At 30.9% G+C, this 21712-nt stretch overlaps 1 protein-coding gene across 3 annotated transcripts in view; it reads right to left on the reverse strand.

The window, feature by feature from the left end:
- The window catches only part of LOC143059632 (nephrocystin-3-like), a 34150-nt gene extending 12458 nt beyond the window's left edge, over positions 1-21692 (reverse strand). Inside the window, exons 1-17 of one of the 3 annotated variants that reach the window (XM_076233143.1) lie at positions 21632-21692; positions 17962-18258; positions 16214-16427; positions 15434-15575; positions 14239-14388; positions 12705-12838; positions 12204-12302; positions 11375-11460; positions 10504-10587; positions 9565-9706; positions 8834-8998; positions 6404-6507; positions 5511-5625; positions 3338-3481; positions 2656-2753; positions 1730-1915; positions 1257-1398 (exon numbers count right to left, since the gene is read on the reverse strand). In XM_076233143.1, coding sequence (XP_076089258.1) covers positions 1257-1398; positions 1730-1915; positions 2656-2753; positions 3338-3481; positions 5511-5625; positions 6404-6507; positions 8834-8998; positions 9565-9706; positions 10504-10587; positions 11375-11460; positions 12204-12302; positions 12705-12838; positions 14239-14388; positions 15434-15575; positions 16214-16427; positions 17962-18206 — 2250 coding nt within the window. In that variant the 5' untranslated portion in view covers positions 18207-18258; positions 21632-21692. The other 2 variants (XM_076233144.1, XM_076233145.1) reach the window with 2 other exon arrangements.
- Between the last annotated feature and the right edge of the window lie 20 nt (positions 21693-21712).

A 21712-nucleotide genomic window follows, 5' to 3' on the forward strand; every position in this document is an offset into this window, starting at 1 on the left:
AGATGAATTGAAGAAAGTCTATAAGTCTTATAAGGCTTGTCTTAGAGGATTCTCGGCGAAGTTTGACTTTTCATAATCAATGCACCGTATCAACTATAGTGTTTGTACTAACTTAAGATTGAAAAATTAAAAAAAAAAACTTTCGTAGAATTGAATATGTCTGAAACCGATGATTGTTACATTTTTTTTAGTGTTTCAATTTGAACTGATTAAGAATGTTACTCGTACTATAAAGAATACATTGAGTACATTAACATTGGTTTGAATTTTGCAATTTTTGAGTTAGCATTTCGGTTGAAGTATGACAAAGCCTTTCACGATGGAGGTTACACATTCAGATTTAGGTCTACACAGTATTAGATCAAAAATGAAATAATGAAGTACATTGTAAAATTTAATCTTATTACTGATTTAAAGTTACTGTTAAACATGTTAAAAAAACATGTATACTAATTATGTTTCCTTAAAATCTTGCCCCGAGCTGATAGACAAGTTCTAATTAATTTTATGTTATTTGATTAACAATAGCAATCAATGTAATGGATAATTGGTCTGTCAAATTAATTACCACGACAATAATTTTTAGAAAAAACATAACTTTTTAATGATTTCAATCCAAATTTATATCAAATCTATTAAAATTGAAAAAAAGTCCGGTTAACCGGTTAGTGATTTGGTTTTTCGGTATTCGGTCGTTCGAACGGTTAACCGGTTGACAACACTAGTTAAATCCTTTAAATTTTACTTTTGGTTAAGATGTATTGTAGGGATGTTGACTTTTTTTTTATCCTTCCCATTATCAAATTGGTGTGAACTAACCTTTTTGCACCAATAAGGCTTAAAGCAAACACCAATAAATCACATATGATTTAAAGGGGAGCATGACCCTTCTAAAGCAATGGCGTTAACACCTAAAACGTGATAAAAATCACTCAATCTTTAGTTTTCTATTTGATGTTTTGAGGACTGGAATTTTTTGTCTGTTCCTTTTTTTTTCTTCTGTCCATAAAATTGTCTGTTTGTCTGTTTCAGACTCTTTTTTTTATTTGCTTTCTGGATATTTTCTAGATCGTTAAGTAATGAATAATTAAACTCACCATTTTTAAATGACCTCTGCTTTCATGAATTTATACTCACCATTTTTAAATGCCCTCTGTTTTCATGAATTTATACTCACCATTTTAAATGCCCTCTGTTTTCATGAATTTATACTCACCATTTTTAAATGCCCTCTGTTTTCATGAATTTATACTCACCATTTTTAAATGCCCTCTGTTTTCATGAGATTCCAGTGAATATCTAATTACATCTAAAACCTTACAGTATAAACTGACACAGTCTGTACATGTTAACAAATTCTCTAAATGCTTGGCTGGTTTAGAATCAAATCTAGTGTACCTATAAAGAAAGAAAAAACGACATAATATACAGTTTATTTTGAAGTTTGGTTGTACCTGTAGAAAACTATTTCAAACATTATAGCCCATCCCATTGTTTACATTTATTATTGATAATTGAAAATTCAATAATTGCACTTTCAGGAAAAAATAAAAACATTGAAAAAATTTCTGAATTTACAATATTACATGTTAGAACTTAAAATATAAGATTAAACTTAAGTAATGTATATAAGGTTATTTTTAGCTTGTGTGTTCTTCAATAAAAGGTAAGTTTGTATATCATGCATTTTTTTCTTTCCAACTATAATAGATTATCACATTCTACCTACCCTGATATATGCCTAGCTAGCACCATTACATACAGTGAACAACAAGTGGATGGAGTTCTACATTGTGTCAGTATGGACGTCTCCTCTTCAGAACTTATAGAAGCATCCAGAGTAGCTAACTCAGCATGGAGTAACTCCTTCACATTCTTGTTACTCAGTGGTTCAACCCGTACTGTAGGCCAAGATCTGTAAATAGAACAATTATTGAAAAAAAAACACAAAATTTAGAGTTACACTTTGAAGCTTATCTCAATAAGTTTAGTTCAGATGGTTTATTTCTTTTTACTATTCTGATTGGTCTACCAAATAAAATCTGGATTTCAAAACTGGTTGCATTTTCAAAAACACTGACATTTTTCTGCCAGAGTTATTTTCACATAATCTGCTATCAAGTAAAATGTACAAAAATATCCCCAATATGAATATGTGTTGAAAGTAATATTATTGATGGAAAGGGAGAACATATTGTTTTAACATGTAAATTTTATTAATTATCAATTAAAATCATAGAAATAACAACCTTTGAAAATATGTTTTCAGTAATCATCATATCATCATGAGAATGATGTTTTATTTAATTAAGGGAAATAACTCTAATCAAAATCATTAGAAAACAGAATTCCACTACCAAATCTTGTGCAATACAATATTTACCATCTCTCCACAGTTCAATTTTAAATATTTGAAATGCTCAACCAGCCTCAGGTTTTAAATTTAAAAATTTAATGGTCTAGAGTGGATAAATTTATTATCACACCTGATGCAGTGGTAGAATCTATAAATCAATAGTCATATTACAACTTTCCCGTTCCCCTTTTGACCTTGATCAGATATGGATATTTTGCTCCATGACCAATGACAACTTTCTCTACATGCTGACCTTTCACCTTGACCTAGATAAGCAATAGGGTTTTTTTTCTTCTTACCTCCATGACTGGGGACAAGTTTCTTCACATGCAGACACAATTATTCTTGTATCCACTGGCAAAGGATCTTTCAGCCATTTTAAATGCACCTCAGCTTGCTGAAAATACAAATGATTTAAACATAGGTGTACATTAATACTAAACTATTACTTTATATAAGCCTTTCAAGCTAGCTGAAGGTCAGTGTGTGATGGTGCAGTATGTTTCAAATTAGAAACCCTTAAGCTTGATGCCTGAGCACCATTTCTTAAACAGTAGGTTCTAGACAAATTTTCGCCAATTACCAAAATCTAAATTAATTCATACAGGTGACAGTCTAAATTCCCTCCAATCTGTATCCCATCTAATCACTTTTTATTTTACTTTCAATTGTGTCACCCATGTCATTTTCATTGACTAGATATAGTCTGATAGTGTATATGCAACAAATTTGATGTTCATATTGATACAAAAAACAGAATTTTACTTTTTTGAATTTTCAGGTATCTCCCATCTCCATTCAGGTAACTTCATTCAGTTTTGCACATATTATTTTCAAAATTTAAGACTTATGCAAGCCCTTCTTTTATAAAGTATAGCATATAAGAACTTTTCAAAAGAAACTTATAAGGAATTAAGGAAACTAGAATCCGAAACAGGCAAGTGATGGTATTTAGATGTGAAACATTACTGCTTATGGTACCTGGAAACGATCAATGGAATCCAGTACAACAATAGCTCCACCTGGTGTCCTAGATGATATCCTCTCTAACCACCGGGGAAACTCCTCCACTATTCTGACAGGATCAGAAGTCAATTGTGGAGGTGAATTCAACTGTTGCATCAACTAGATTAAATAAAAAATACACAGAAATATTAACTTTTTTACTTAGAAATCTTAAAATGCTGGATTAAAAATGGTGGCGGGAAGACAAAAAACCCTGAGAACTTTTTAGATATCAGGAAACAAGTTATATGGGGAAATCAATATATTAGGAATCAAGGCAAAAGTTTGCATTTTAAACATTGGATAGAAGAAGATATAATTTTTATTAATGATATAATCGATGATAAAGGACCTCTCAAATTTTTTTAGACAAACTTAAAAGGAAACAAAATTGGATACCAAATCTTGGAAAGAAAAATTAAAGAGTAAAACATCTACAAATACTAAAATTAATTTTCAACAAGATATAAAGATGAATAGCCATGGATTGTATTACAATCTAGACAAAATTTCATTCAAAGAAATATATAATATTTTAATTAAATCTAATAAAGAGCTCCCAGTAGGATTCTATGTATGGAAAAATCATTTCACTTTTGATAACGTTATTTATTTTATAAAGAAGAACCTTACTTTTACATTCTATTTTTTAAAAGATAATAGAATGAAAATGTTTAGATGGAAATTAATGCATAATATTACAGCAATTAATCATAATTTGTATCGTTGGAAAATATCTGATAATCCAAATTGTGTGATTTGTTCCAAATGTGATAACTATAATAATTTTTTCTTTGAATGTAAATGGGTAAAAAATTATTGGTAAATAATTCAAGACATATTGATGTATTTTAATATAGATAAACATGTCTTCTGTCTTAAAAATCTTGTACTTGGATATAAAATTGAAGATATTGAATATAATACACTTAATCATGTCATAACAATGATTTGTTTTGTGATTTATAAATGTTTTTATTTATCAGAAAAGAGAACTAAATTTGTGAACATGTTGTCAGTTCTAAAAAATGAAATTGAAACACAAATGTTATATCATCCAGATAGTTTATTTTTGAGAAAATTTCATAGGAAAATATCAAAACTTTGATTATATTTATTTTTTATGAGAATTAGACCTTATATTAATACTACAGTATTTAAATAACAAAAAATCAATCAATTAATAATTTACAAATCAATCAAGATCAGGGGTCAATAGCTCCTTTTTTGATCTCTTCGATATACTTCATTCTTACTTACCTGTAATATTCGATTATTATAAGTTTAAAAATTTACACATTCGATAAGTGACTTGATGACCGTAATAAATTACTCACCATTTCATGAATTTTTTTGTCAAGCCATGAGGTCAACCATGCTTGATCATTCTTGATCATTCTACTTTCGGTTAAATTAGTTTTATATAATCAAAACAAATGACGGGCAAAAATACAGTTATCTGGTGTTCTTTTTATTACTTTCTTATATGATTGTTTATATAGGATCACTGAATAATATATATATGTATTGTGTGCTCGTATGAATACTTTGTAAAATGCAACTAACACAAGATATAAATATGAGATATATTTTGCTAATCAAATCCCCTGGTTTCATTAGCAATTAACAACACAGGGAGGAACCTTAGCGTCATTGTAGTAGCGCTAAGGGACATTGTTCACAACCAGTAGTGAAATAAAATATTTAAAGTTGAAAAAAAAATATTTACTTTAGTAAAGAATAAAAAGACACAAAAATTTTATTTTTAAAAATATCGCAAAAGCTGAGCTCAAACAGTCATCTTGAAATGTTCATTGTGGTCATGGGCACTAGGTGTGAAAAGACTCTACATTCCAACTTTTTAAGAATTGTACTGTTTTTTACAAAATTAAAAGTTAAATTTAAGAAAACAGGAATATAGTCCTCCACTATGTCTGAGTGGTATTGTCTAAAATGTAGTACATATTTGTCTTTTTTTTTTATACATTCAAAGGACACATCTACAGGTCAGAAAATTTGTACTCAATGTTCTCAAATATATATAGACTACTTGTCTATATTGAATCAGCACTGACAGTGGACTCTCTACCAACAAAATGATACAATCTACCGGTACACAGAGACTACCTGTCTATAGAGGACAAATTACCTGAGCAGTAAGTCTTCTCATCATCATAATTGGATCAGCACTGACCGTAGACTCTCTTCCAACAAAATGGTACAATAGGAGACTGCTGGGAATTTTCTCCTGCTGTAACTGGATCCTACAAAAGGGGAGACAATTATAAACATTTTACCATGGCAACTTAACAAGATATCCTTTTTCTTTAAAAAAAATCTTATCTAGCTTAAAAATGTAATAAATAAATTTGGTGTATTTACTGTCTTCTGATTGGTTAAATTTATTAGTTTTATTTTCAATGTTGTCAATTTTTATGGCGACACGCCCACTCTGACGTTGTGTATTCATACGCAAACATGTTTGTTGTTGTTAATGTTAATATAAATGATATAAAAAGTTCTTTGAGCTTTATTTTTGATAGAAATTTATTTATAATGAATGGCAATAATTTATTTTGAATTTATTGAACCATAAAATTAATTTTTGACTCTTCACATTTTACATAATCCGCTTCACGGATTATTCAATGTGAAGAGTCAAAAATTAATTTTATGGTTCAATAAATTCAAAATATATAAAAGCCATTCATTAAATATGTTAAATATTTGCTAATTTGCCAATAATACACAAAATAGCAAATAAATAACAATGGGTTTCATTCATGGAATACCATTTTTTTTTTTATCTCGAGGGGAATATGTGAAATCTAAATGTCCAATTAATTTTCTATAGGCTTATATGCAGACTTTGCAAAACCATGAAATCAATGTCAACATTACCTCAATCCACAAAACTTGGTACTGATGAAAATAATAAATTTGTCCAAAAGACAGGAACAACAAAAACCTGACAAAAATAACCACCAAAAAAGTATTTATATTTTAAAATTTTGTAAAAATATACTTTTTTGCAGTACTCACCATTTGGCAAGAAGAAGAGATCTTCCACATCCTGATGGTCCTAAAATCAATAATGGCGGTAATGGTCCTGCTGACAACACATGACCATTTAGTCTCTCATAATGCTGTAAACACAAAATTCAATAGAACATGTCTTACATTTTTTTGTGTATTTAGGTTACTCTTTCATCAACATAGTCAGGGGTGTCGAAATGCTATGCCCGACTCGCCCGACTCGTACATTTGAACACCCGGACAAGTAATTATTTGTGTCTGGGTTGCCCGTGGACAAGTAAAAAATTATAAAAGACAAAGTTCAAATCCAACAAAAATATAGAATAAATTCAAAATGTATAAAGATGTGTAAAAGAAATCAATGGTCAGCGAGTAAAAACAATGTTAATTCATGACGATAAATATTACATAATACCGGAAATAGATCGATTAACAAAATAGATAAAAATAAGTATGCAAACCTGAGTCGCGTAACATTGCAATGGTTTTGTCCATTGACCCGGGATCGTCGATTAGGTTTTATCAATCATGAGCGGAAGTGTCATTTTATATGATTTTGTGTCGAGATTCAGATTGATAAATACTTAAAACAGCCTTACCTGCCAACTGTCACTATTTGCGGGGGAAATCCCGGGACCATGGAGGCTCCCAAATTGAAATTTTGAAAGAGCAATTTTGTCCACAATTTTAAACAAAACAATTAATTTTTCCATGACTGTAGGCTAACAAAAGTATGAAGAAGCCAAAAAAACAACATTAAAATGTATTTGAAGGCCCCCTTGAAGGTTTTTATGACTATGACAGCCATCTTGCACGCAAAACCCCCATGGGCATTTTGAAAAGTTGACAGGTATGATTACAGCGGACAAAAAGAGTAATGAGTAGAGTAAAAAAATGAAAAAGCAAATGCAAATGGAGGATAAGGAATTCTAAAAAAAATATGGAAGCGAGAGTTTCAGACATTGTGACTATCAGATTGCAACTGGCTATCTAGGATGGAAATTCAGAAAATAAAGTTATTTCTTTGTCTTTATATTTATAGATCGAAGTGAAGGCCAACAATATTTGTTGTCAGAGTGGTAAATAGAAGGGATGCTTTAATTGCCCATTAAGACAATTATAAAAAAAAAACAAGCGTTTCAGTTGAGAGAAACACCAAAAAAAACAATAGTTTATCCATTATTTAATTTTCATTTCTTCACTCACTGTCCTCTAAATTAGTATATCACTATATGTACCTACTGGCTACAATTCTTATTCAAAAACTGCTGCAAAAAATGACCTTTACATGTCATTTCATTGGTTGGTTTGCTGTAAGGTTTCTGTCCCATAGATGTTAATTATATATATAACCTACTTTCCTAAATACATTTAAACAAATGGATTTCATTTGCTTGTGATGCAAAACAGTGCTAAGCATTACATATTAGCTAACAATGAAATACTTCAATATTTATTGGGACCATCAGGGCAAGTAACTTTTTTTCCGGACAAGTGAAATTTACAGTTTAACTTGCCCAGGGACAAGTGCCCACAGCAAATATTTCAACACCCCTGAACATAGTACTAACATCTGTTTTTGTTCATTCATACAGGAACATTGAAACTTCAGATATGAATTAAAGTTTGCACGGAACCTAATATCAAAGTATCAATTGCCCAGGATTCAGTAATTCAGACTTGGATGGAGAGTTGTCTCATTGGCACTCATCTTCTTATTCATAAAAATGTACTGTGTTTGAATGTTAACAATTGTCAATTGACGATTTGATTGGTGATACACTGGAAATTTGTCAATGATCATTCATTTACCTCAAGATTGCTTTTTAATGCTTTTTGTTTTTAGGTTACTGTGGCATTTAATTTTTATCAATAGAAATTCTACCACTGCATGGAGTGTGATGCAATATTTCTCTACATAATACAGTCAAATTTTATCTTAAAAGAGAGATGAGAAATATTGTATTGCATATGATTTGAAGATGGAATCTGTTTCTCTTATGATTTATAGACAATATGTAGAATAACATTATTCTTTTTCAATGATCTACAAAAAGATTTGTTCTTTCTGAGTGATGTTATCAGGCATGGATACCATGTCTTGAGTTGCAAAAGAGGGATTTCAGAAAAAAACAAGAAAATTGGATGTCATGATTGAATTTTAACCAATAAAGAATTGAGATCAAAAGGACCACAAGTTGCTTGAATAAAAATAAACAACAGGTCAGGAAATGGATAAATTGATAAGGATTAGAATACTTTTTTGCATTAGTCCTTTCCAGTTAACTATATGTGGCTATTTATTTTTTTATAATTTGCTATTTTTTTATCAACTTTACGGAAGACCAAATTTTTTAATAATTGCAACAATTCATATCTTATTTTCCCAATTCATGAAAGTTGCAAAAATTAGCTCGTTAACATTTATGTAAGTACCCTTTCAAATCCTAATTCACAACTTGAGCTTTTAGCTAGGTTAATAGCTTCTAATTGTTCATTGTCGCTCTGTACATCCCAAACATGGCCGCCACATAACTGGTCTGGACCATCATCCTCATTCTCATCCTCTTCTCCCTCTGCTCTCGATTCCAACCCAATCTCCTGAAATACACAAAAATGTCTTGTGAAGTATGATTAACTTTTGTTTGATTAATGTCACATGACACATATTCCATGCATATTATGAGAAGAGATTACAAAAAGTATATACAGTGGATTCGTTCATATTTGTGGTTACCAATTTCGTGGATTACGAAAACTTGCATGTTCCTGGATATTAATTTTTGTGGTTTTGTCAAAGTCGGCAAATAAGTCCATTATTTATTGAATTTTGTGATTCACCTGTACCCAAGAAAGCCAAAAAAAATGGTATGAATAATGAATCCACAGTATATTTGATTGTTGTTAGATTATAGAATAACAACTAAGGCCAATTTTTTTTGCTTTTGAAATTATTATGTAAATTAAACTAGTATCTTTACAAATTGATAAATAGGTGAGGATGAACAATGTTGTACAAACTCTTATGACAAACAAAATCTGAAAGAATATTTGAGATCAAAACTTCATTATGTTTATTTGTATTCTCATGTTTTTAGTTTGTTGTGAATATAATTCAAAAGAAAAATATACTTTACATATCATTTAAAACAATAAATGCTTCTTACTGCAGAGAGAATTTTTTCGATCGCTGAGCTAGCTTGCTCCACACCTCGACTAGGACTTGTATACCCATCTATGATCTTAGCAGTCTTCTTCTCTCTTATCTTTGATTTTAGGTCTTTAGCATCACTGTGACCTGATTTGATCCTGTAATAAGTAAATATTTATGTCACTGTGACCTGATTTGATCCTTAAATCAGTAAATAACTATGTCATCGTTACCTGATTTGATCATTAAATAAGTAAATAACTATGTCATTGTTACCAGACTTGATCGTTAAATAAGTAAATAATTATGTCACTGTGACCAGACTTGATCGTTAAATAAGTAAATAATTATGTCACTGTGACCAGATTTGATCATTAAATAAGTAAATAATTATGTCACTGTGACCAGATTTGATCATTAAATAAGTAAATAACTATGTCATTGTTACCAGACTTGATCGTTAAATAAGTAAATAATTATGTCACTGTGACCAGACTTGATCGTTAAATAAGTAAATAATTATGTCACTGTGACCAGACTTGATCGTTAAATAAGTAAATAATTATGTCACTGTGACCAGATTTGATCATTAAATAAGTAAATAACTATGTCACTGTGACCAGACTTGATCGTTAAATAAGTAAATAACTATGTCACTGTGACCAGATTTGATCATTAAATAAGTAAATAATTATGTCACTGTGACCAGACTTGATCGTTAAATAAGTAAATAATTATGTCACTGTGACCTGATTTGATCATTAAATAAGTAAATAACTATGTCACTGTTACACAAACTTGGTACTCTTTGTGAGCTATGAACAGAATCAAGATTCGACAGAAAGGAGAATCGAGTCAAGCTGGTACCAGACCATCTTGCAACACAGGTTATAACTTCTAAGACAGCTTACTTTATATTTACCTATATTTTTAGGAATAAAATGCTGATACTTACCCTTTGACATCCCTAAAACAGAATATCGCTGACTTGGCTGTTGGATTGTCTAAATATCCTATTTTATACTCTATACTTGTAAATCTGGAATAGAAAGAAATATTCATATCTTATTCTCTTGATTTATTAGTAAAATCAGAGGAAAAAATAATGTGAGTATTTCTTGTAATAAAAACTCTTCTAAAGTGTATATTAGAATTAATTATGCTAAAAGCACAAAACATGACCTTGCATACAAATTGTCAAAAGATTATCAGTTTTTTTTCATAATATTTTTTAAATATAAAAAAGAAGATGTGGTATAATTGCCAATGAGACAACTATCCACCAAAGACCAAAATGACACAGACATTTAAAACAATTATAGGTCACCGTACGGCCTTCAACAATGAGCAAAGCCCATACTGCATAGTAAGCTATAAACCCTCTGTGCATTTACTTATTTACTAGACTTAAAACTGATAAGAATATATACTAGGTAGATTTGATATGCTATAAACGATTTGGCTTATCATGATTCAAATTAATTTTGAAAATATTCAGATAAATGTTTTCACTTATAACCTTAACATTACCAACGTTCCGTAAAAATGAGGTAAAAATTTACATGGATTTATTCCTGTATGAACCAATTCTCCTGGATTAAGGAAAAATTGTATTTTCATGGATATGTTATTTCATGATTATGTAAAAGTCTGCAAATAAGTCTATCAAATATCTATATAAAATGTGTAATTTGTTGAACATCATTTAAATTTGTAGTTCACCATGTTCACACAGGAAATTGATGAAATTGGCATTCCATAAATAATAATGAATACACAGTCAAACTGTGTACTGTGTTTATTTTTAATAATTTTTTGACACTTACTTATCTGTTAAATCTCCTAAGAAAGCCAAAAATATACAGGATTTAGATATCTGTTGTTTTCTGGAAATCTGTTGATGCCATAAGAACTGTAAGATAAATAATAAATACAAATGCAAGTATTTGTAAGTGGAAATGACAATATGTTGTATAGGCTTTGCTCATTGTTGAAGGTCATACGGTAACCTATAGTTATTAATGTCTGTGTCATTTTGGTCTCTTGTGGACAGTTGTCTCTTTGACAATTATACCACATCTTCTTTTTTATAATATCCACATAAGTTGTTATTCATTATATTATAAACGGCTTAAGACATCTGTTCTAGTCTAGATGTGTTCATTAATTAATATAATGTAAAATTCATTGTTTTGAAATTTGCATTCTTAAAAAGTAACTTTAATCATTGATAGTTGGCAGTTGTCATTTATTTCATTTAAATTTGCTTGAATCAAGCATTTGACATATGTAACAAAAAGTTTAAGACATATTATTAAATATGTCATCTATACACTCCTCTAATTTTTATCTTTAACTCACAAGGCAGGTATGCCATCACTGGGGGTCTCATTGGGGGGTTTTGATCCCGGATCCCGCTTACTGTTTTGTCAGATTCCCATATCCCGCTTACACTATGTACGTAAGCAATTATCATTTTTTTGTAATTTCCTGTGTCCCGCTAGACTTCACAGCACAATAATTTGACTTTCACATGCCACGCTTACAAAAAATTGGCAATCCCGCGTCAGGCTTAGACCCCAATGAGACCAACATCACTTAACCTCTGTTTTCTATACTCATAAACAAGTACCCTTTTGACTACCGGTAACTTACCTGTTGTGATACTGTAGATGTGTCATCGTAAGGTAGGTGTGTCATCACTAAACTTCTGCCCTCTGTTTCACACATGGCCTGCAGCCGTGGATAATAATCCTGTAAAAATTGTAACTATATCGGCAAGGTTGAAATAATCAGTAATACAGGTATATACTGGTTTATTGTCAATTCCTGTCAAAAATTTACTATTTTCATATTACCGACTTTTGATCCGGAAAGTTTTTTTTCTTTTTTCAACAGGTTACCTACTTTTTGGTCAGACATTCTTGCACTCGTTCAAGTAAGACCACTTGAAAGAAGCAAAATTCAGCTTACAGGTTGATACAATTTGCAGTGAAAAACTTCTGTTTTGTGGCTTTTAAACATGACAAAATGATTGTACAAAAGTACACTTTTTAACTAAAATTGCACCAATTAATATACATTAGATTTTACTTCTTTCGATTGCTCTTACTTTGACAGAGTATGAGGATATCATTGTGCAGATAGAAAACTTACCTTGATCAGGATTTCAACTTCAGTATGTGTATCTCTAGGAGCTGATATGTAGATTCTAAGCACAGGACTTAGTGAATGTTCTGGAGCACTAGGTAAATTTTGTGACAAATTGGATAACACAGTACTCCAATCCTCTGTAAATATACACATGTAAATAATTAGAATAAGTGTCAGCCCAAATGTCTGTCAAATACAACTGGAATTGCTGTAAATTCAGAAATCAATGCACACATTAATTATTGTGATTTTGTCATTTTAATCTTTTTGCATTTGCAATAATAAAAACCTTGCAATAATTTATAAATTCACAGTAAATGATTTCCTATGACATATAATGATAGGTAAAATATATATTAACTATTATGTGTGAATCATTTAATGCTGAATTCACATGTAATTCGAATTCGATTCGCATTAACTAATTTGAATTAGTTTAATTCGCATTCTAAACGTTTTACGTCCTAACTTCAATTCTAATTCCAATTACAATGCGCGTCAAATTCGCTTTACTGTCCAAACGACGTCAACTTTTTATTCATATTAACAAAAGGGTATTTCTAATGCGAATTAGATAATTCAAATTAGCGAATTCGAATCAATTCGAATTAAAAAGAAGAGTGTGTGAATGCGATTAGCGAATTCGATTCACATTCGATTCTAATTCAATTCAAAATAAATGTACGTGTGAACGAGGCATTAATTCTTCTATATTGATTATTCACTGCAATGAACTTTCAGTGATTTTTAACTGACTATTTTTGTGTGTTCTCTATGTATCAAAATATCTCTCTCAGAATGATTTGATGTGACATATAAAGAAACATCGACTGTGGATTTATTTACTATTGTGGGTACCAATTTTTATGAATTGAGGAGCTGAGTAGCTTTTTTTCATGCTTTTGTCACAAGTCTCCATATATTCCAATAGAAAATTTGTAATACAGTGAATACTTTTTAAAATATGTACGGTGAACAGTACCAACCAAATCCAAGAAAATTGTTATTAAACAAATAACAATGAATCCACAATACAGTATAGCGGGTTCTTTTCGCCGGGCATAAATTTGTTCGCTTATTTTTGCGGATAAAACAAAATTGCCAAAAAAATTCCGCCAATTTAAAAGTGCTCATGCAAAGATACTGATAAAAGTGTTAAATCTGCCAAAATAATAACCACCAAAATATATCTTATACTTTATTAATCGCGAAATTTTACACCTGCGAAAATAACCCGTTATACGGTATATGATAGTGAACAACGTTCAAATTTGGTGTCTCAAAGGATTTCATTTTCATAAAAACCACCCAAACTCTTATATCAAAATATGCAGATACTTTAATATAACTTGTTTTAGCACTTATCTTTTCAAAATCTTTGTCAAGCCTATAAGTTTTTTTTTATCATTTGTCATCGTATAATTAATCAAATGTAAAAATAATGTGGGAAGGGGGGTATGGTTTATTTCTGTATCAGAATAATGATAATCTTTCAGTTCTAATATTCATTAAACAAATGGAGATAACCCTTTATTACCTTTATTGACATTTGTAAACATGCCTTCTGGTTCTACCATACTATGGACAAACTCTGGTAACCTTGGTGATGGTTGTTGTAGCTGCATTGTACTACTGAGGGATGGCTCTCCGTCCATATTGGGCCACCACTCACCAGGGTTATTGTTACCTGTGATGCAAAAAAAAAGGTCTGTTAAGGTGGTTCCTAACACTACAGGGAGATAACTCTGTAAAATCAGCTAAACGTTTGAATTATGTTACGGTGTTAATGGAATATTAAGTTTCAAAATTATGAAAATTAGTGTTATATAATTATTGTAATTTTTCTGATAAAATGGTTGGTTTAAAATTATTGAAATTTTCATATTTTTGTCAAAGGGTCAGAGTAAACACTTTGTCAAAATTTCATGAAAATTAAATGAGCCAAATCAATTTTAGTGAAGGTGTTAGGTACCAACTTAACAAGCTTTGATTATTTTATGTAATACTGTGTATTTGTTCATTTTTCATGGGAACTTTGCAACTTTTGGTGTTTATGTTAGTTTTTTTTTTTTTTTATTCATGCTGATTCATGCTGATTTGATGTACATGTTTCAAGGCATTTCAAACTGATCATTATAGCTTGTTCTTATATTTTGATGTTACACTGTTGCCCCAGTTAAGATGGAGGTGGACTACACACAAAGCATTGTTTTTTGCTCAGAAACTTGAACCTCAATGGTTCCATTTGTGTTGTCACATTAATTTTATTTTTCGTTTGTCGGAAATGAGCACTTTAATAGCTTTTCTGCTTTGAATTGTTTTTAATTTGTCATTTCTTGGCATTTTAAAGCGGACTATACAATATGGATTTTGCTCATTGTTGAAAGCTGTGCAGTATCCTACAGTTGTTAATTTCTGTGTCATTGGCAATCATACCACATCTTCTTCTTTATATAAGATACAGAATTTACTCAATGCTGAAGGCCATAAGGTGACATACAGTTGCTTAAATTCATGTAATTTGGATTATGTTGGATAATTGTCTCATTTAATTTGCAATAATACCTCATCAACCAATTGTATATTAACCACCACAGGCATTATTTGTGAATACATCTTAATTTTATATCAAAACTTTTCCTTCAATCATGATCATCTTATCAATAAATGTTGTTTACAATGTCTTTCAACTGTAAGGTCAGTTACAAAAGAGCATACTTATCTATACTTACTATTTTCATCATATTCCTGTCTGGATTGAGCATCAACATCCTCTATGGAATAACCTAAAGCAATTTTTGCCAATTTGTTTTCCAACCTTCTTTTTTCTCTTAAAATATTTTGTAATTCTCTCTCCATTGTTTCTCTGAAAATCTGATGAAAATAAAATAAACAACCTTCATATTCAAACTTTCAATATAAAATATTTTTTTTAAGACTTAAGACTTTCAGATTTTTTTTTGACAAGTGCAAGCTATTTAAGTTATTTACTTCTGCTGCTTTCTCCAGCAAAATTAAGCTATCCAGTCATTACTGACCACAAGGGTAGTGGTAGGCTAACCTTTTGTTTTGGTTGATATTTTTTTTGGCATTTAACCCCTTCAATCAAACTTCTGAACAAATTATGAATATTTGACCATCATGCTGATTATTGTTAAAAATATATAGTATAATTTTTAATTTGTTTCTATTCTTTTAATGTTTGTTATTTTTCAAGCACCTATTTCATAAATTAAAGCAAATTTGTTATTTATCATGTTTATACATAATATGATGAAATATCAGAACTGCAATTAGGGTTTCTCATTTCTTGATTCTTTGGGATTATTTTACCAATTTTTTTCCCCTGACTTTATTCCACTTTTTGCCCATTATTCTCTATTGAACCCTAACAGATTATTTCACGAAAAGACATTTACCAAGAAACAAATTGAAAAAAATAGTTTCTAATTCAGTCAACCTTTACTAAATAATTCACCATAAAAAAAGTATTAACATGTCAAAAGTTTTACTTTGAAATTTCTCTGTAGTTTTCCTCTTTCATCTTCAAATGTAGCCGCCCTAATCAGTGCATGTTGTTCTGCCTCGAGTGACATATCTCTCTCGCCCCGGAGGTTAGTGCACGTTTTCTGTAGTACTACTAGTTCTGCCTTCAGTTTCTTGTTTTCTCTAATTAGCTGCTGTTCTTTCCTACTTGAGTTAGCCATTTCATTGTCTTTATTAATTCTGAAATTTATACTCTGGCAATGAATAACATTTTTTGAAAAAATAATTCCTCAATTTTTTTTTTTCTTATAGGTACAACCAATTCTAGTTATATCTCAAAGTCAGCAGGACAATAGAAATATTTTGAGATAACTGCAGTTTGACTGAAACGAAAATCGGAACTTTGAAAGACCAAGGGACACAATCCTTTAAATCTATCTGGATGAATATGGGAAGGGGGTCAATATTCCAGTCTCAGGTCAATGTATTTGTATGTTATGGTCTTTCATTAATATATTAGCATTGTTTTCACTCATTTAATTATTTCTTTGAACAGTTACAATGTTTCCCTGTTGCTTTTATCCTAAAGAGTAACTTCCGATCGATCTTAGTGTTATTTAATTCATTTAAAGTTGACAACATTGTTTATTCTCCAATACAAGAAATTTTAGAAAATTTAGATTTCTTTAGATTTTTTTTTTATCTCAATCTTTCTATTCAAGAGAAAATACAAATAGATTAAAGATGACGATTTCTGTAGATTTAAGGTGATCACCAAGGGAAGTCTTAATTCCACTTAATACACATCATTCATATATTTTTTTTTAACCTTATTTTATTATCTTCTGCATTTTATATACTGGCAAAGAATGACATTTTTGTGAAAATAACTTATCAATTATTCAAATAGTCTCTACCTACATCATACATGTATAGTATTTAGTGCTCTTCAAAAGGTCCCTCATGGGGGTTGTCCAAGTAATCACATAATCACAAATTCTTACCAATATAGTCACATAATCATTCATTAATTTTCAAACAAGATAATCAAGTAATCAAAATTACAGTCATAAAATATCAAATAATCATGAAATATTTGGTGAAAAAATTAACCTTGTATTTTCCTGAAACAAGTGACAATTTTTCAATGTTACAGTATCAATGAGTAAGGGGGCGACCATTTGACTACTGCACAACAATTCCAGAAAAAAATGCTCCTTTTGCGGTTTAAGCAAGGTACCAGTCTTGTATTACAACTCCAGTTTCCGGTGCATGTCAAAACATGTAGGGAAACAAAATTGTCCATTTTTTTCTGGACTCAATTTTTTTCTGATGATTATAGGTTCATGCTGAATTGAAACATATATATGTAGATTGAAAAAAAATTAGCATTTTTTTGGGGATATCAATCCAGGAAAATTGAAGGATATCATGTTTACTGGAAGTGGTGCGGCCTTGTTAAAACAGCAAACAGAAAGTAGAAAAAACATGTTTTGACTTCAGGGTTACGTAACTTTTTATTCTTCATGGCATGACCACTTTTTTTTCAATTAAATCACAATTTCACATTAGTACATGTATATATATACATAATATGAACATGAACATTTTTTCTATGTAGCATTTTTTATTTTTTTATTTTCAAAGATCAGCTGTTTAGCATGTAAGCCTATGGAGCAGTCAATTACAAGACTGCAACCGCAAAATGTACACTAACTAAAGAAAGACAACTCTAAATGAAAAGGGAAATAACTTAAATGAAAATATTGAATACCTGTACATCTCAAACTCTTTTCTTATCCGCTCTACTTCTGTGTTCTCTATCTCTACAGAAAGGGCAGAGCTAAGACTTCCTCCCTTTGGCCCTTTACGACTGGACCCACTTTTAAGACCAAGTCGTCCTCTTGGTCTAATTTCTATCGGTATTCTTTTGATGACACCTCTACTGCTTCCATCCAGGTCCTTTCCAAGGATATCATCATCCTCAGGATTATGTAGAAATGACCCCCCTGTTCCCATGGTCACAAAATTTCAACAGAATCACATATCACCTTGGAATACTTTGTTGAAGCTAAAAAGAAAAAAGAAAAAATTACATTACAGGAAATTGGTTTTTTTTCTTCTCTTTGTTGAATGACATCCTGAACTTGTGTGGATTCATTTATTTTCATGTAGTCCAATTTTTGTGGATCATGTACGTGGATTGTGAACATGGTGTGAAAAAAAGGGCATTTTGGTGAATATTTTATTTCCTGGTTTTACCAAATTCGGCATACACGCATATCGACAATTTGTACTTCTTTAGATATTACAATTCATTATAAACACTAAATACATGAAAATTGGTATCAGATAACAAATTCACAAAAACAAATTAAATACAGAAACAAGGATCAGTTATAAAAGTATTAGTTGAACATTTTTGCTGGTTCATGATTATTGATGATACATGTAATATTTTGGAACATTATGATCATGCAGTTATGAAAGTTGAACATTTTTTATGGTTCATGATGAGACAGATGACACCTTACCTGGTCTAAGAACACAGACATTTCGTAGTGCATTTCTTTCAGACAATAAATAAAAATTTAAAAAATACCAATATATTCACCTTCACTTTCTAAGTGTGTTGTACTACTTTTGGGACAGACTATAACAAAATTATAGAAAACTTCATCACTCAAAATATGGACAATTTATGTTAAGGGGGTCTTGAAATCTTTTGACAACTTCCGAAATGCAAATTTTTAACCTGGACCAAACCACTAATTTACTTTTAAATTCATGACCTACATTCTTTAAGTGTTATTTCATCCCCCTGCTTGCTATTTGAGGCATGAACATGTAACATGAAAAAGAACTTTGGAAGGGGTAAAAAAAAAAAACTAGCAAGTAACACACTGTCCACACCAGAGACTATATTTGTGGACAAGGAAAATCAAAGGACGACAACTGTGTTCCCCCTACCAAATAAAAAAATAATATGAAGGGAGATAATTGTGCAGGATTATCTAACTTCACATATCATTTTAGTAGGTATACTTTCATAAACAAGGTTGTAAGTATCCAACGTGATGTTTGGCCAATTATCACCCAGATAATTTTCCTATGATAAGGTTAATCACCTGTTGTGTTTTGTCACTTGTCACTTTTACTTTTATAAATTTAACAAAAAAAGTGTTCATTTTTTCAGACAGTGTATATCAAAGAGGTGAAACCTAAAGGAACAAGTGAAACTGCGAGCTACTGCTCACTGATGATACCCCCACCGCAAGTGGATAATATTAATAGTGTAAAAATATGCAAGTGTTCGGTAAACAGGAAGTTGTCGAGTGATGAATCTGAAAACGCATCACACGGTATAGCTGACTTATAAAAATCCTGAAACCAAATTTCAGAAATCCTTGTATTGTAGTTCCTGAGAAAAATGTGACGAAAATTTTTAACTTGGTTATCATGTGTAAAATCATACAATTGTTCGGTAAACAGGAAGTTGTCGAGTGATGAATCTGAAAACGCATCACACGGTATAGCTGACTTATATAAATCCTGAAACCAAATTTCAGAAATCCTTGTATTGTAGTTCCTGAGAAAAATGTGACGAAAATTTTCAACTTGGCTATCATGTGTAAAATCAGACAAGTGTTCGGTAAACAGGAAGTTGTCAAGTGATGAATCTGAAAACGCATTACACGGTATGGCTGACATATATAAATGTTGATACCAAATTACAGAAAGGGTGGATGTGTAGTTCCTGAGAAAAATGTGACGAAAGTTTCATGGGACGGACTGACTGACGGACGGACTGACGGACTGATGGACTGACGGACTGATGGACGGACTGACGGACGGACGGACTGACGGACGGACAGACAGAGGTAAAACAGTATACCCCCCCTTTTTTAAAGCGGGGGTATAATTACCAGTCTTATAAACAATTCTAAAGAACATAAATTATATATCTATATAGGGTAGGTGAATTTTTATTCACTTGGAATGTACATGAATATATAAGTAAAATGTTTGTATTGATTCTTGAACAGTGAACATTTAAGTGAACATTCATGTTGCTAAAAATAATGCATGTAGTCTAAATAATTAATTGTGAAGTATGGCTATTCGAATTTCAAACAGCAATAACACATCATAATATTTTCATGATAATAAGCAGTGTTTATGTTTTCCTTAAAAAGAGTACTAAGTTCCCAATAACAGTAAGAAAATCAATAAAACCAAAAATCAATATACTAATCATGCTAATGAACTCAAGATCCTTAATTTTTTTTTATTCTAACTTTTTCTAAAAGTTATGTCATGATCATCATGATCACGACAGTTGTGGCACAAAGTTTGCATGTTACCCACGCTGCCTAGATGTTGTCATCAATTGCATCTGTAAATTTGTACACATCATAACCCAGGCCATTCATTAGGAGGCGGTATCCGGTACTTTTACCCTCCTATGCTATTGACAAGTAGCGCCTAAATGTAGGAATTTTTATATAAGATATTCATGGAATAAATTGAAAAGTACCACCTAGAAACATGGAAAGTACCAGTCAACATGAAAGATAATGAAACCCCTGATAACCAAAAAATAGGAGGAAAGTTTTTTATTGGAACCCTATTAAATACTTTCAAGGCACATATTTATTCAATGCAACAAAGCTATAACTCTCGAGCGTCAGATTCTAGGGGAGTACACATGCAACATGTGTAAACAGTGAAAATTGTCCCAGAAAACATTTTTTTTTTCATAAATTTATAAGTCCCCCAAAAAATTTCACATCAATCCACTTGAACTTTTTTAGCTGTGCTTTGCTCTGCGATATGCACCCCATAGTTTGGCATCCACATCATTTCAGAGGGTCCTAATGGGGCTACCTTCATGACAAATAATGGTAAAAATTGCTAAATGACATTAACAATAACAGTACATGTAATTGTTGGTGCATGGTGATCAAATGTACTTTTTTTAACATGTTTAAGAAGATGAAACAATCGACAGATTTTGATGAATCACATTATTTTTTCCCATAATAACAGTGACAATAGTTATTTGAGACCTCTGACAAATCATGAGAAGGATGTTTTAACGAAACAATGATAAAGTTTCGACCAATTTGACACTAAGGGTTGCAAAAAATGTAAGATTAACACCGGACGGTAAAGGGCTTTACTACCCTCATTTCAGCCCTAGCTACTGACTCCGGATAACATAAGAGTATTCTCAAGGTTTACTAACTTTAATCCTTTAATATGTGCCTAAAAATTGAAGACAGAAAAATTCAAAATACCTTATTTTTTTTAGACTTTTAAACTGTGTATCATTAAAAGATTCAAATACAGATATTTGTGGTGATCCATAACTGGATAGATCAACAAAAAAAAGAAGAAATACACTTTTCCCTTATTTTTCACACCATACAACTATTTGAAACCTGTCAAGTCAGATGTATCTCAGGTCGTTCCAACCGTGTTAAAACTGTTTTGACATTTCATGAAAGTCTAAAAGTTAGACC

Source organism: Mytilus galloprovincialis, chromosome 14, assembly GCF_965363235.1.
Source record: "Mytilus galloprovincialis chromosome 14, xbMytGall1.hap1.1, whole genome shotgun sequence".
Lineage (NCBI taxonomy): Eukaryota > Metazoa > Mollusca > Bivalvia > Mytilida > Mytilidae > Mytilus > Mytilus galloprovincialis.